This window comes from Heterocephalus glaber, unplaced genomic scaffold (assembly GCF_053883595.1).
Source record: "Heterocephalus glaber isolate CG9 unplaced genomic scaffold, H.glaber_assembly_v1.0 deba00001613, whole genome shotgun sequence".
NCBI classification, from domain to species: Eukaryota; Metazoa; Chordata; class Mammalia; order Rodentia; family Bathyergidae; genus Heterocephalus; species Heterocephalus glaber.
This window is the reverse complement of record NW_028258384.1, coordinates 5,552,504-5,569,786: the sequence shown is the minus strand read 5'-3', so window position 1 is coordinate 5,569,786 and position 17,283 is coordinate 5,552,504. Positions and strand designations below refer to the sequence as shown.

At 37.4% G+C, this 17,283-nt stretch overlaps 1 protein-coding gene, 1 long non-coding RNA gene and 1 pseudogene across 4 annotated transcripts in view; 2 read left to right on the top strand and 1 right to left on the bottom strand.

The window, feature by feature from the left end:
- Window positions 1-15,456, bottom strand: part of LOC110346222 (uncharacterized) — a 66,801-nt gene extending 51,345 nt beyond the window's left edge. The window contains exon 1 of the long non-coding RNA XR_002390125.2: window positions 15,301-15,456. This is a non-coding gene — a long non-coding RNA (uncharacterized LOC110346222). The remainder of the gene's footprint in view (window positions 1-15,300) is intronic.
- Window positions 8,916-9,805, top strand: LOC147822471 (actin-related protein 2/3 complex subunit 2 pseudogene; annotated as a pseudogene).
- Window positions 15,457-15,536: 80 nt separating the features above from the next.
- The window catches only part of Taf9b (TATA-box binding protein associated factor 9b), a 62,633-nt gene continuing 60,886 nt past the window's right edge, over window positions 15,537-17,283 (top strand). For 2 of the 3 annotated variants that reach the window (XM_087196607.1, XM_004867480.4), the window contains exons 1-4: window positions 15,537-15,699; window positions 16,328-16,409; window positions 16,720-16,856; window positions 16,938-17,072. In XM_087196607.1, coding sequence (XP_087052733.1) covers window positions 15,649-15,699; window positions 16,328-16,409; window positions 16,720-16,856; window positions 16,938-17,072 — 405 coding nt within the window. In that variant the 5' untranslated portion in view covers window positions 15,537-15,648. Of the gene's footprint in view, window positions 15,700-15,883; window positions 16,114-16,327; window positions 16,410-16,719; window positions 16,857-16,937; window positions 17,073-17,283 lie in introns of all 3 variants that reach the window. The other variant, XM_021246502.2, reaches the window with a different exon arrangement.

Sequence of the window (17,283 nt, the reverse complement as noted above, 5' to 3'; positions counted from 1 at the left end):
GTTCATACAGTTAAATGTGGCAAATTTATAATTGCCACAGTGTGTCATTTTCTAGGCTATGTTTGATGCTATTTTTATTAGCAATTGTACTACTTTAGCCAAGGTGATATAGTTGTTATAATCAGTTGTTCTTCCTTGTATGCCAAGACTGAAACTGCCTGAGGATCATAAACTACACTATAGGCCAGTACCAAAAAACCAGGAGCTAGGCCAAATAGCAAATTTCTCATCCCCAATAAATTGAAGAAATAAGTTCTTACAACAAACTCAAAACACACAAGCCAGCTACACCTAGAAGACATCTCAGAAAAATAGTCATTTCCTAAAGAGCTCTCAAGACTAGCAATAAACTACCTATGATAAGCAATTTACAAGCATCAATGCAGAAAATAATTTCTTTTAAATGAGAAGGCATGAGATGCAACCACAGAATAATAGCTCGCCCATGGAAAAACCAGGAGGTGGGGAGGTGGAACAATTCAAAAGCCACACACCTGAACTCTCTGAAATGATAACTGCAGAAGTAGCAAAGCAAATGAGTGAGGCTCTAGGAAAAATCAAATTAGAAATAATTTCTCAGATAACTAAAAAATGATGACCATAATGAAAGACATCATTAGCAAATCTAGAGTAGATACAGATTTTTTAAAAATACAGGCTCTTAGAAAAATGATGGAAACCATGAATGCCCAACATAGAAAAGAAATGGAATCCATGAAACTAATTCAACCAGATATCCAGGAGATTAAAAATTCTACTGAAAGTATACACAGCAGAACGAACTAATGTGAGAACAGAATAGCAGATCTAGAAGACAGGTTTGTAGTTAGCAATCGTCAAAACAATGATTGCATAAAAATAGCAAGGGACCATGAAAAATCAACCCAATAGCAGCTACATGATACAAAGAAGAATAGCATTAAAAAAAAGAATATCATAAGATTGATCAGAGTCCATGAAAAAGTAGGAAATATCAAAAAAGACATTTAAAAAAGCCTATTTGAAGAAGAAATGGCAGAAAAATTTCCAAACATGGGGAAAGAATCTGACATACAGATGAGTGAGGCATATAGAATGCCAATTAGCCATGATTTAAAAAATCTACACCAAGGCATAAACTAGTCAAGATTCAAAAAATTCAACACAAAAAACAGAATATTAAAAGCTGTTATAGAAAAGAAATTACATATAAAGGAAAGCCCAATAGAATCACAGCAAACATATCAACACAACTCCTTAAGTCAACAAGAGCTTGGAGTGAAGTATTTCAAGCCCTAAAAAAAAACAACCTCCAACTCAGATGGATGTGCCCCACAAAACTATCTTTCAAAATTGGAGAAATAAGATACTTCTATGACAAAGAACCTACGAAGAAACTCATGACCATCAAACCAGGACTCCAAAATGTTCTGAAGGATATTTTAGAAAGAGATCATGAAGAATACAATTCCATGAACTTTGATAGACAAAGTCTACCTGGTAGGGCAAGCAATTAAACAGAAGGAAAAGAAAGGGAACCAACAACAGGAAAGTAATATAACAAGGATAAATCAATATATATCAGTTATAACCTTCAATGTGTGTGGTCTCAATTTACTAATCAAAAGAAACAGACTGACAGAATGAATCAAGAAACAAGATCCAGGTAGCCTTGGGCCAAACTCTCAGCCCCTGCGGGCTGGTCCCTGACCAAATCCACACACAACTGTATTCCACACTTCAGTTCAGCCACCAACAATTTGGAGCTGACTCTGCATTGTTTACCTTCTCCATGGGAAAGCAGAAGTGCCAGTCAAACCACAGACCTGTTCCTAGAGGACAGATCATAGTAGTAATCAGGGTATAAATACCCAGACTATCTGGCAAAAAAGCTACGTGGGAATCATATATCCTATGGCTCATTGGAATATCTAATCTGTGTTCCCATCAGACATATTATCAGTCTAAGTTTTTGTATGTTTCTTGAATTATTTAGCAATGTGGGGTTATGTTCTTTTATGGTTTCATGTGTATATTACATAGTTACTCTTGTATATTCGTGTTTTCATTTGCTCTAATTTAACAGGTGTTTAGAGAATAGACAAAGTGAGGAAGAGTAACTGCAAGAACTATCATATAGAAATATTATAAGATTGAATCTGTGGATGCTGTTATACATCAAAGCAATTCTTGCAACAAAACATAGGGACAGAGTCAAAACCAATTAAAGTAAATAACTGAAGGAGTAATACTACAACTGGACATACAGAATTGAAAATTATTCATGGGGAAGCAACATCTGCATATAACTACATACTCTCCTTGGTTCTATAGTCTCCAACCTGTAGTAACCACCACCTCCCCTCAAAAAGAGAGGACAAAAAAGAAGGAGACACATATAATTGTTAAAGATAGATAGATTGATACAAGAAGTAGAATAGGAAAATGAGGAAATAGAAGATCTCCTCACCCCCTGAACTCCCCCAAGACAGAGCAATGAGTTACAAAGGGAGAAAAAAATAAATACTAGATATCAGAAATCTATGACTAGTTCTTAGGAGGCATGAAGAAAATAGATGAGTTCAGCCGTGGATCTAGCTCAGTGGTTCTGCTGCCTGCCTCGCAAGTGCAAGGTCCCGAGTTTGATCCCCAGTACCGAAAAAAAGAAAAAAAAATAGATGAGTTCAAAGAGGAAATGAACCAAAAAAATTACACTCAATATTCCCATGGTGAATTTCAGGGAAATAAGCAAAACACAGGATGAGCTAACCAAAACAGTCCAAAATTTGAATGACAGATTCAACAAAAATATGGAATCCTCAAAAAGATGTCAGACAGAAATACCTGAAATAAAAAACAGTATAGAATACATACATTCAAGAAATGACCATTGTGAAAACAGAGTATCTGATATTGAGGACAAAATAGTGAAATATGATAAAGAGCTCAAAGAAGCCAAAAAGAAAACAAGAGAACAAGAGACTATCCAGCAGCTACTAGATGACAACAGGAAGAACAATCTAAGGCTAATCAGAGTTATAGGAAATCTAGAATATTGCACAGATGGATTCACCAACATGCTTACAGAAACTGTGGAAGAAAATTTCCCTAATATAAGAAAAGATTTTTAAAATACAAGTAAGTGATGCTTATAGAACTCCAAACAATTATGAAAGAAGTTTACTAAGGCATATCCTCATTAGATCCACAGATATCCAGCAAAAACCCAGAATTTCAAAGGTAGCCAAAAGAAAAAAAATCACATATAAAGGTAAACCAATTAGAATCACAGCAGATTTTGTAGCACAAACCCTGAAGGCCAGAGGAGCTTGGAGTAAAGTATTTCAAGCACCAAGAGCAAATAACTTCAAACCAAGATTAACTTACCCAGCAAAGCTATTCTTTAAACTAGATGGAGAAATAAGGTATTTCCACGAAAAAGACCAGCTCAGAAGATATAAGTGCTAAACCAGCTCTAAAGAAAATACTCAAGAATATTCTCAACAGGGCCGGGGATTTAGCTCTGTGGTTCCGCTGCCTGCCTGGCAAGTGCAAGGACCTGAGTTCGATCCCCGGTACCAAAAAAGAATATTCTCAACAGAAATGACAGATTGGACACACCTAAAAACACAAAGGAAACTAGTGAAGTCAACAGATAAACAACAACAACCAAAAAACACCAGGAAAAATAAAACAAATGATTTACCAATAAATAAAGAAGTAATAATAGTAAATAACCAACTTATCTCAGTAATATCTCTCAATATTAACAGCCTCAACTCTCCAATCAAAACATAGACTCGCAGAATAGATCAAAAAACAGAATCCAACAATCTGTTGCATTCAAGAAACTCGTCAAAAAAAAGAAACTCATCTAATACAAAAAGATATTCAAAGACTAAAAATGAAAGGATGGAAAACAACATTCCATGCACCAGGACCCAGAAAACAATCAGGGGTAGTAATTCTAGTATCAGACATGGTGAACTTCAAGTTAAAATGGATTCAAAGACTGAAGAAGATCATTACATACTAGTTAAAGGAATAATTCAATGAGAAGAGATAACACTGATAAAACATATATGCACCAAATACTGGAGCACCTGTCTGCATGAAACAAAAACTACTGGAATTACAAGATCAAATAAACATTAACACAATCATAGTTGGAGATTTTAACAACTCACTTTCATAAAGAGACAGATCAACTAAACAAAAAAACTAATAAAGAAATTTCAGGGCTGAACCACACCCTCAAACATATATACTTAATAGATATATACAGAGTATTATGACAGAGTATACATTCTTTTCAGCAGCACATGGTACTTTTTCCAAAATAGGTCACATACTAGTCCACAAAGCCTGCTTAAGTAAATAAAAAAGAATTGAAATCACATCATGCATACTACTCAACCATTGTGGAATGAAAATAGAAATCAATGACAGAAGAAATTTTGAAAAAGGCAAAACCTCCTGAAAAATTAACAACATACCCTTCAACAACCAATGGTTACAGAAGAAATCAAGGAAGAAATTTTAAAATGTCTGAAAATCAATGACAATGACTGTACAACTCAATGAAACTTCCGGGACACTATGAAAGTAGTTCTAAGAGGAAAATTCATTGAAATCAATGCTTGCATTAGGAAAATAAAGCAGGCCTAAGTACATAACCTTATGAGAAATCTCAAGATACTTGAGAAACAACTACAAACCATCCCCAAACTGAAATTAAGGAGAGAGGCAATAAAGATGAGAGCATAAAATAATGAAATTGAGACTTTAAAAAATCCGCAAATCAAAGAGCTGGTTCCTCAAAAGAATAAATAAAATAGACAAGCCCTTAGCAAGACTCACCAAGAGAAAGAGAAAAGAATCATATCAATGCAATTAGAAATAACAAAGGTGAAATCACAACAGACACTGTCAAAATCCAGAAGATAGTAACTACTTGAAAAAATTATATTCCAACAAATTAGCAAATTTTGAAGAAATGGACAGATTTATAGACACATACAAACTGCCAAAACTAGCTCAAGAAGACATAAATATGCTTAACAACTCAATAACAACAAATGAAATTAACTCAGTAATAAAGAATCTATCAAATTAAAAAGCCCAGGACCTGATGAATTCACAGCTGAATTTTACAAAACCTTTAAGGATGTTATATCACCAATACTCCTCAAGCTCTTTCAATAAATTTAAAGGGATGGAGTACTCTCAAATTCATTTATGGAAGCCAGTATCACCTTGATCCAAAAATCAGATAAAGACCCAACTAAAAAAGAGAAGTATAGGCCAATCTCCTTAATGAACATAGGTGAAAAATGCTCAAAAGTTATTAGGAAATAGAACGCAATGCATTATCAAAAAGATCATACATCATGATCAAGTCAGTTTCACCCCAGAGATGCAAGGATGGTTCAATATATGTAAGTCTATAAATGTAATACATCACATAAACAGGAGCAAGGTCAAAAAACATATGGTCATATTAAGACATCCAGAGAAAGCTTTTAGTGAAATCTAACACCACTTCATGATTAAAAACTCAGGAATACAGGCATAAAAGGATGACACCTAAATATGATAAAGGTTATTGATGACAAACTGATTGCCACCAACATACTAAATGGGGAAAAACTAAAAGCATTCCTCCTAAAATCAGGAACAATACAAGGATGTCAACTATCACCTCTGAAATTCTACATAGTACTTGAAATGTTAGTCAGAGCAATTAGGCAAGAGAAAGAAACAAAAGAAACACATATGGGAAAGGAAGAACTCAATTTATCATTATTTGCAGATCACATGATACTCTACATAGAAGACTCAAAGAACTCCACCAAAAAACACTTAGAATTAATAACTAACAAGGTAAACACTCAGAAATCAATAGCCTTCTTGTACACAAATAACTGGCTCACTGAGAGAGAAATTAGGGAAACAATGCCTTTCACAATAGCATTCCAAAAAATGAAATAATTAGGAATCAATCAAATGAAAGAAGTAAAAGACCTTTACATTGAGAACTACAACACTCTGAAAAAAGAGATTGAAGGGGATACAAGAAAATGCAAAGACATCCCTTGTTCCTGGGTAGGAAGAATCAATATAGTGAAAATGGCCATACTTCCAAAACTTCTATACAGATTCAATGCAATCCTGATTGAAATCCCAACAGTATATTTCACAGATCTAGAGAAAACAAGCCAAAAATTCATTTGGAACCAGAAGAGACCTAGAATAGCAAAAGCAATTCTAGGCAATAGAGACATGGCAGGGGATATCACAATCCCCGACTTGAAACAAAGGCACTGTGTAAACACAGCATGGTACTGGCAAAGAAACAGACCCAAGGATCAGTGGAATAGACTAGAAGGTACAGAAACAACTCCAGACATACTCAGCTAACTCATCTTTGACAAAGGAGCCAACCATCCTCACTGAAGGAAAGATAGCCTCTTTAATAAATGGTGTTGGAAAAACTGGATTTCAACTTGCCAAAGATTAAAACTAGACCCCTATCTATCACCATGCACTAAACAAAAATTGAAGTGGATTAAAGATCTAAATATTAAAATAGAAACACTAAAATTGCTGGAAGATAAGTTAGGTAGAACTCTTGAAGACTTTGGCATAGGAAAAATCTTTATGAACAAATCCTCAGTAGCATGGGAACTAGCACAAAGAATCAACAACTGGGATCTCATCTTATTAAAAAGCTTCTGCACTGCAAGAGAAACCACCAACAGAGCTAACAGACAACCTACAATGTGGGAAAAATGTTTACCAGTTGTTCCTCCGACAAAGGTCTACTATCTAGAATATATAAAGAAATGAAAAAAATCAGACCCCCCCCAGTTCAAAAATGGGCATCTGAAATGAACAGACATTTCTCAGACAAAGAAGTAAAAGCAGCAAATAAACATATGAAAAAGTGTTCAACATCACTGGTCATTTGAGAGATGCAGATGAAAATAACACTGATATTGTACCTCGCCTGAGTAAGAATGGCTGCTATTGAGAAATCAACCAATAACCAATGTTGGTGGGGTTGTGGAGAAAAAGGAACCCTTCTTCATTGTTGGTGGGAGTGCAGACTGGTGCAACCACTGTGGAAATCAATATGGAGATACCTCAAAGAACTAGGATTGGAAGTCCCATTTGACCCAGCTATCCCTCTACTGGGTATCTTCCCAAAAGAATTAAAAGAATCATACCACAGTGATATATGCTCACCCATGTTTATAACAGCACAGTTTGTAATATCTAAAACTTGGAAATAGCCCAATTGCCCATCAACTGAAGACTGGATAAAGAAGATGTGTTTTTTATATAAAATGGAGTACTACTCAGCCATAAAGAACGAGAAACTAGAGACATTTATAGCTAAGTGGATACACATTGAGGCCATACTCTTATGTGAAATAAATAGGACACACATGTGTATATACTGAATAGTTTCTCTGGTGTGAAAAACTAAAAGTGTAAATAAGGGTCAAAATGTATAATTGGTATTGTGAAATAGGAAGAAAAGGTCTAAAGGAGTAGGGGAAGTAGGAGGGGTATAGGAAAGAAAAGAAGGGATAAGAAAAAATATGAGAAAAGGAACAAAATGGAAACAAAGTCTTTGTAAATAGGGAAGGGTGGGGGGGTGAAGGGAGGGCAGGGGAATGGGGAAAAAATAAGAACCAAGATACATCATGTAAAGGTACAAGATCCCAATGATGCATGTAACTGTACTATACACCTAAAATGTACCAATAAACTTAATGGGGGAAAAAGAATTAATAACTAATTTTAGTAAAGTAGCAAGATATAAGATCAATACACAAAAATCATTAGTATTTGTGTATACCAATAATGAACAGGATGAGAAGGAAATTCTGAAAACAATACCACTCACAGTCACTTCAAGAAAAATGAAATGTCTAGGAATAAACCTAAGCAAAGAAGTGAAAGGCCTTTACAAAGAAATCTACAGTACTCTGAAGGAGACTGAAGAGGACATCAGAAAATGGAAAGATGTCCCTTGTTCCTGTATAGGCAAAACCAATATTGTCAAAATGGCCATACTTCCAGAACTGCTATACAGATTCAATGCAGTCCCAATCAAAATAGCAACAGCATACTTTACAGATCTAGAGAAAATAATCCTAAAATTGATATGGAACTTGAAGAGGTTCTGAATAGCCAAAGTTATTTTGGGCAATAAGAGCAAAACAGGCAGCATAGCAACACCAGACTTCAAGCTATACTACAAAACAATTGTGATAAAAATGGCATGGTACTGGAAGAAAAACAGACACATGGATCAATAAAAAAGAATAGAGAATACAGTAACCTCCTCAGACAAATTCAACCATTTGATCTTTGACAAAGAGTCTAAAAGCATATGTTGGAGGAAAGACAACATATTAAACAAGTGGTGTTGGGAAAACTGGTTATCTGTAGAAGAATGAAACTAGACCCTTATCTCTCACCATGTACTAAATTAAAACCAAAATCAATTAAAACAGAAACATTAAACCTTCTTGAAGACAAATATGTAAAACACTTGAAGATATAGGTGTAGGAAAGGATTTTCTAAACAGAACCTCAACTGCATAAGAAATAGCAGCAAGAATCAACAAATGGCATTATATCAGATTAAAAAGCTTCTGTATAGCAAAAGAATCAATCAGTAAAGTGAAGAGACAATCTACAGAATGGGAACAAAATTTTGCCAGCTACTCCTAAGACAAAGGACTAGTATACAAAATATATAAAGATCTCAAAAAAATTAAACCACCTAAAATTAAAGATCAAATCAAGAAATGGACTAGAGTCGGTGAAGCGGCAGTGGCGGTGGTGGCAGCTCGGCAGGCTGGTTCAGGCTTCAGGGGCCAGCCACCGCCAAGATCCTGCTGGAGGTGAACAACCACATCATCAAGGAGATCGCTAGTGCTCAAGTTCGAGAACATGGCTGCTGGAAATAAACCAGAAGCAGTAGAAGTGACATTTGCAGATTTTGATGGGGTCCTCTATCATATTTCAAATCCTAATGGAGACAAAACAAAAGTGATGGTCAGTATTTCTTTGAAATTCTACAAGGAACTTCAGGCACATGGTGCTGATGAGCTATTAAAGAAAGTCTATAGAAGCTTCTTGGTAAATCCAGAGTCAGGATACAATGTCTCTTTGCTATATGACCTTGAGAATCTGCCTGCATCCAAAGATTCCATTGTGCATCAGGCTGGCATGTTGAAGCGAAATTGTTTTGCCTCTGTCTTTGAGAAATACTTCCAATTCTAAGCAGAGGGCAAGGAAGGAGAGAACAGGGCAGTTATCCACTATAGGGATGATGAAACCATGTATGTTGAATCTAAAAAAGGACAGAGTCACAATAGTCTTCAGCACAGTGTTTAAAGATGATGATGATGTGGTCATTGGAAAGGTGTTCATCCAGGAGTTCAAAGAAGGACGCAGAGCCAGCCACACAGCCCCCCAGGTTCTCTTTAGCCACAAGGAACCTCCTCTGGAGCTGAAAGACACAGATGCCTCTGTGGGCAACAACATTGGCTACATCACCTTTGTGCTGTTCCCTTGCCATACCAATGCCATTTCCCAAGACAACACCATCGACCAGATCCACACATTCCAGGACTATCTGCACTACCATATCAAATTCTCCAAGGCCTATATTCACACACATATGTGGGCAAAAACATATGACATTTTCAAAGTGCTGAACCATGCATGACCAGATGCTGAGAAAAAAGAAATGAAAACAATCACGGGGAAAATGTTTTCGTCCCGCTAACTCTTGGGAACGGAGGAAGAAGCGCTGGCGACTGAAGGCAGGATGGCTTGCTGCTGGATAATCATGGCCCTTCATATAGCACCTCTCCAGGTTCTAAGGGATTCTCTGTTTGGGTTCAATTTTGTACGCATTTGGAAAATAATCTGCAGAAACGAGTTGTGCTCCCAGTATCCGGAAGGAAGCTCCCCCGCTGCCATCCAGGAAGCTCCCTGCCTCCAACCCAGGCTCCTAGGGCAGTGAAGCTCATCTGGTCCCAGCACCCGGAAGGAAGCTCCCTGCCTCCATCCCAGGCTCCCCCGCCACCATCCCAAGCTCCTAGGGCAGAGAAGGTGAGCTGCGTGGGCAACAGAAGCACCCCACCCTCCATGGAAATGAGAAGACACATAAACAAGCCTCAAAAACAGACTTCCAGATCACCTACAGCAACCCCAAAGGGAAACGAGATGGAACACTCTGATACTCAACCACCTGGACTCTCTGAACTGGCAACAAAAGAGGATCTGGGAAAAATGAAATCAGAAATAATTAATCAGATAACAGCAAAGGTTTTGCCCATGGTGCAAGACATGATTAATAAATCTAGAGAAGACACAGATAAAAAAATAGAGGATCTGAGGAACATGATGTAATCCCAACATAGGAAACAAATGGAATCCATAAAACAGATACAAACAGATTTCCAAGAGATTAAAAACTCCATTGAAAGTCTGCACAGCAGAATGAACTAATATGAGGATAGAATTTCACATATAGAAGATAAGATTGCAATTAGTGAGGAGGAAAAAAAATTGCTTTAAAAATTGTAAGGGAACATGAAAAATCAATCCAGCAGCTGCTAGACGATGCAAAGAAGTATAACATAAGACTGATTGGAGTCAATGAAGAAAGAGGAGAGAGTGCAGATGACATAAAAAAACTCTTCACAGAAGTGATGGCAGAAAACTTCCCAAGGAGGGGAAAAGAACTTGACATACAGATAAGTGAGGCATATAGGACTCCAGCTAGCCTTAATCAAAAAAAATCTACACATAGGCATATAATAGAATTCCAGAAATCCAACAGAAGAATAAAATTCTACAAGCAGTGAGAAAAAAGAAACAAATCACATACAAAGGAAAGCCCAGAAGAATCACAGCAGACTTCTCAGTGCAAACCCTCAAGGCAAGAAGATCTTGGACTGATGTATTTCAAGCCCTAAAGGAAAACAGCCTCCAACCCAGATTGATGTACCCTGAAAAACTATCTTTCAAAATTGATGGAGAAATAAGATACTTTCATGATAAAGAGCACCTCAGGAACTTCATGAACACCAAACCGGCACTCCAAAAAATTTTAGACAATACCCTAGGAAAAGACAATGAGGATCACAACCCCAGGAAACCCAGCAGAATGAATCCATTGGGCGTGACAAATTAAACGCAAAGGGAGAGAATCCAACAAAAAGAAAAAGTCATGACAAGCCTTTTAAAACTTTTGACTTCATCTCCCTAATGAGTGTATAATTCAATCTTATTATTGTACTGATTAGTATTTTTCTGATTCTAGAATTGCACATCATTCCTTGTGCTATACTGGCTATTTATCATCTTCTTATGTCTACATTTTAATTGGGTTGTCTATTAATGAGCTGTAAGAATTCTTTATATATTCTGCTCATAGGTTATATGCACTGTAAATATGGTCTGTTTAAGGACTACTTTTCATTTTAATGATGTCATTTAAAGTTCTAAATTTTGATGGAATCCCATTTATCAATTTTTTTCTTTTATACATCATGGTTTTTGTATCCTAGGTAGTTCTTGCCTACCCTGAATTCATAAATATTTGCCCTTATAATTTCTTCTTAAAGTTTTATACTTTTAGGCTTTCTTATTTAGGTTCATAGATCCCTTCCAGTTATTTTCATGTATGGAAAAAAAGGGTTGAGGTTAATTTTTTATATACGGATACCAGGTGTTCTAGTGCCATTTGCTGAAGACACTATCTCTTGCTCAGCTCTTGAATCGAGTTTATATTCTATAAAATGCTAATGTTAAATAATCTTTCAAAACTCAGTGGACCATATATGTATGGTTCTATTTCTAGATTCTCTGTTTTCTTCAAATGATCTATATGTCTTTCCTTACACCAACACTGCCTTGATTACTGTAGCTGTAGAGGAAGTCTTAAAATTGGGTGCTAAACGTCTTCCAACACTGTTTTTGTTTTTGTTTTTGGCTTTTCTGTGTCCTTTGTACTCCTACATAACTTTTAAATTTCAATATCCAGTTCTTCATTTCTAGCAAGTATACACAGACCTGAATTTTTATATATACCTTGTGTTTTCTAATCCTGCTAAATTCAAGTACAAGTTCTAGGGGCTCCTAGAGATTTCTTAATATTTTCTCTGTAGATGATCATTGCATCTACATATAAAGATTTTGCTTCTGCCATGCCAATCCTATCCTAGTTGTGTCATTTTATTGCCAGACTATTTTGGTTTAGACCTATGTTTCAAAGTGTAATGCACAGATGAAGAGTAGGCATATATGCCCTTGTTCCCCACTTTAGGGAGAAAGCATTGTATCATCTCCATTCATAGAAGGAGTTTTTGTAGGAAGTATGGAGTACAGGTCTTTGATCTGTTGAGAAGGTTCTGTTCTACTTCTAGTCTCCTGATAGCTTTTACCATGAACAGCTGTAGAATTTAGTCCAATATTCTTTCTCCAACTAGTGACAGGATCATATGGCTTTCTCCTTTCCTCTGTTAAAATGATGACTTTTGGGGGTGGATCTTCCAATGCTGAACCAACACTGCCATCCTATAATAAAACCACTTTCTACATACTTCCAGATTTGACTTCTAAGAGTTTGTTTTGTTAAACAAATTTCTATCTATGTTCATACTTTTTTCTTCTATTATCTTTATCCAGTTTTAGGATCAGCACAACGTTGATTTCCTAAAATGAGGGGAGAAGTGTTCCTTCTTTTTTCTGCTTTAAATGTTTGATATAATTTATCAGTTAAAATGTTTATGAGCCTGCTGTTGTCATATAGGTAAGTTTTCAAGCTAGGAATATACTTTCTTTAATAGGTGCTATTCAAATTTTATATTTCCTCCAGAGTTAGTTTCATTAATTTGTCTTCTAAGTTACTTCTTAGAAGTTGTCAAATTTATTTCAAAAAAGATTTTTGTAATATGCTTTCTATATCCTTTTAAATTCTGTAAAATCTGTGGTAATGTCCTCTAAATTTTGATATTGTAACTTTAAAAATTTATAATTGATATTGTGTTGTAGGAAGAAAAGGTCTAAAGGAGTAGGGAAAGTGGGAGGGGTAGGGGAAAGGAAAGAAGGGAAAAGAAAAAATATGAGAAAAGGAAAAAAAATGGAAACAATGTCTTTACAAATAGGGAAGCGTGGAGGGGGTGAAGGGAGGGCAGGAGGAGGGAAAAAAAAAAGAACCAAGATACTGATATAATGGTACAAGATCTCAGTGATGAATGTAACTGTATTTTATACCTAAAATGTACCAATAAACTTAATGGGAAAAAAAAGAAATACAAATATCCATTGAATATATGAAAAATGCTCAACATCTCTGGCCAGTAGAGAAATTCAAATTAAAACAACACTGAGATTTTATCTTACTCCTGAAAGAATGGCTATCACCAAGAAATCAAGTAAAAACAAATGCTAGAGAGGCTGCAGGGGAAAAGGAACCTTTTGACATTTTTGGTGGGAAAGTAAACCAGTGCAACCACTGTGGAAAGCAGTATGGAAATGCTTCCAAAAAACTAAAAATAGAAATTCCATTTCACCCAGCTATTCCCCTTCTACTTATCTTTCTATTAAGGTTTGTGTGTGTGTGTGTGTGTTTGTGGGGTTTTTGTGGGTTTTTTGTTTTGTTTTACAGTACTAGGATCAAACTCAGGACCTTGCACTTGCCAGGCAGGCACAGTGTCACTGAGCTACATCCCTGGCCTCTACTTATCTTTCTAAGAGTTAAAGACATTATATTACAGTGATACATGCAAACCCATGTTTATAGCAGCACAGTTTGTAATATCTAAATCTGGGAGGCAGCCTATATGTCCATCAACAGATGAATGTATAAAGAAAATGGAGTATTTATACTCAATGGAGTACTACTCTGCCATAAAGTATAAATTTGAGTCATTTGTAGGAAAATGGATCCACTTTGAAATTAATGTTAAGTGAAATAAATCAGATATACTAGCTTAAATATCACAGCGTTCCTCTTATACAAGAAACCCAAACTTTAAATAAATTAAAGAGCAGAATAAAAGATAAATAATAGGAAATAGGAAGATAGGTCTTTTGCAAGTTGTATGGGGACTGTAGAGATGGAGGGAGGGGAAGGGGAGGTAAAAGGGACTTTAAAAAATAAGATGTATTATATACATGTACAAACTCCCCACAATGAATGTAATCATTACTGAAAACATATAGTAATAAAAATAATTTTTTTAAAAACCTATGGGAGGACCCTATTTTGGAGACCAATTTCTATAATCTTGATGAGTAAGGCTGTTGGCTTCAACTTCATTCCATGGTACCACTGGGTAGAGATACAGACACAGACAGATATCTTGAAACTGGGAGGTCATCCTCACCAGACTCATTATTGTATTACTTGAGAATTGTGAGGGAAAGTGGGGATGAGACTGCCTACTCTCAGGTGAGTCATGGTGTCTTTTCCTGAAATGGAGTGATGCTTGGGTGTTAGTGGATGAAGGTGTAAAGCAGTTCTCAGGAACTTTTTAAGCCAGAAATGGTGGACTGACGCTTCTTTTTTGAAAAGTAACTCAGGCTGAATGCATGGGTCTCAAGAAATTCACTCACTCAGCCGAGGATTTAGCTCAGTGGCGCCACATCTGCCTTGCAAGCACAAGGTCCTGAGTTCGATCTCCAGTACCATGGGAAAAAAAAGAAATTCACTCAGACTGTTCTGAGGAGAAATGTGTCAGGAGCAATCTGGAAGGCAAGGAAGGGCCCTATGTGGGCTTCAATGGGAACAGAGCTGCCCAGACTAAGCGACAAAGCTGAGGGGCTTCGGTGGAAACTTTAAGGCAATTAAGGTTTTGGCTGTCCATCAGTGTAAAATGGGCAGCCATGGCAGGATGTGAAGCACGACAGGAGCTGACCTAAGTCCCACTGACCAAAGTCCTAGGTGTGTAGAGCTATTGGGTGGGGTTGTCAGATTTATCAAATAAAAATCTAGAATGCTCAGTTAAATCTCAGTGTCAGATCAACACCAAATAACTTTGTATTGTAAGTATCAGTATAGTCCATGCAGTATGTGGGATACACCTATACAAAAATATATTCCTTGTTGGTGTGATATTCAAGTGTAACCGGGTGTTCTGTGTTTGACCTGGCAATCCTAATACTGAGGCAAGTGGAGGCACGGCTCCTACAGGAAATTTCAGGGGGCTGGACCGAGACAGTGTGGTAGCAGAGGGTTTGAGGAGGCAGCCCAGCCAAGATGAGGGTAGCCCATCTGTGTACCTTGCTGGAGAACAACTTTGGGAAGACAAGCTTCTCCACTCTTCTACATCACTTAGCTCCCGGCACAACTCTCAGAAGAAAGCTTACACGCCTTTTCCAGTCCTTCTAGCTGGCTCCCACTCTCTCTGATGCTGGGCACCAGATGCCCGACGCCTGGGCACAGCTCTCAGAGAGCTGTCTCCGGGAGACCTCACAGACCAGAGCTGCGAAAGGGCTGTGAAATGGCTGTGAAATGGCTGTAAAAGGCCGGCCAGCTCAGTAACCCACCTCCCGCCCCCATAGGGGTGGGGCCTGAGCGAGGAGTCAGTGAACTGCTCTCTCTCCCCTGACGACAAGAGGCTGGGTAACATGGAGTCCGGCAAGATGGCGCCTCCCAAGAACGCTCCCAGAGATGCACTGGTAAGTGCGAAGGATGAGAGACAGGACGGAAAGACCAGCACAGCCGGGAGCCTGTGAGCCAGGCCCAGACAAGGCCTTGAGGGTGGGCTCGCGCGTGGGCGTCAACCCAGCGCGGGGGGAGGGGGGCCAGCCCGGAGTAGAGGTCATGCGGGTTCTCCTTGGCCCCCGGGGCACTCTTCTGCAGCTCAGCTGAGCCCCTCTAGAGAGTCGCGGCGTTACAGTGAGCGGGCCTGGCAGCCCTGCTTTGTCTCCTGGGCCTCAGGCCTCCGCCTCGTTGTCTCACCCCATCCGTGAGCCCTGAGTCTCCATGCCTGTGCTTCTGATGCTAGCTTCCCCCACGACTACATCCGAAAATGACAACCAGCTGGAGCCACCCCTGCCTCTACTGGGAAAGCCAACCTCTGCCATAAATAAGTAAATAAATACATAAATAAATAAATAAATCAAGTTTTGAGCAAAAGCATGTAACTTATTTGGTGTGATCATTGCCACTCACTTGAGAGGACAAGGATGAATAGGAGTTTGGAGCCTAGAGAAGGAAGACCTTGTATTATAAATACTACCTTCAATCCAGTCTTGATATTCATTACCTAGGTTATGCATCTGGCATTTTTATTTGAATCCACAGGTGATGGCACAGATCCTGAAGGATATGGGAATCACAGAGTATGAACCAAGGGTTATAAATCAAATGTTGGAATTTGCGTTCCGTAAGTTGAGAAAAAACTTGTCAAACTTGTGAATTAGAAAAGATCATTTTATTGTAAGAACATTTTCAACCAAGTTATGTTATTAATATAGAAATAAAGCACTAAAAAAGGAGCTCAGGTTATAGGACAATAGTATTTACAGTGTACTATTATATCTGTTTCAAATGTATCATATGAATAGGACAATTAGACAATTAAAACCAAAATTCATAAACTTTTCTGGAATTAGTGGAACATTTTACTAAAGTTAAGTGGCCATAAATATTAAGCTGTCTTCCTATGATTAAGAAAAATTGTTTTATTCTTAAAGGGTATGTGACTACAATTCTGGATGATGCAAAAATTTATTCAAGCCATGCTAAGAAACCTAATGTTGATGCAGATGATGTCAGACTGGCAATCCAGTGTCGTGCTGACCAATCTTTTACCTCTCCTCCCCCGAGAGATGTGAGCAAACATTTATTTGAAGTTATTTTTACTTACAATTTTTAAAGTTGTAGTTCTAATGAGAATTTGTTGTCCTCTTAGTTTTTACTGGATATTGCAAGGCAGAAAAATCAAACGCCTTTGCCACTGATTAAACCATATGCAGGACCTAGACTACCACCTGATAGATACTGCTTAACAGCTCCAAACTATAGGCTGAAGTCCTTAATAAAAAAGGTAAGATTTTTAGTCAACTTTGCTTTTAAAAAATATGGGATATAATAAGGGAATTTGTAAAAAAAGCAGATTCCTGTGGATAATGCAGGAGATCAAAGCTTAAGAATTTTAAAAAGTTTTAGAGGAGAAGGAACTTTAGCGTTCATTTACCCAAGTAAACTTTTTTTCACTTTAGTAAACTGAGCCTGAACTTATTTATGGGATGAATGGC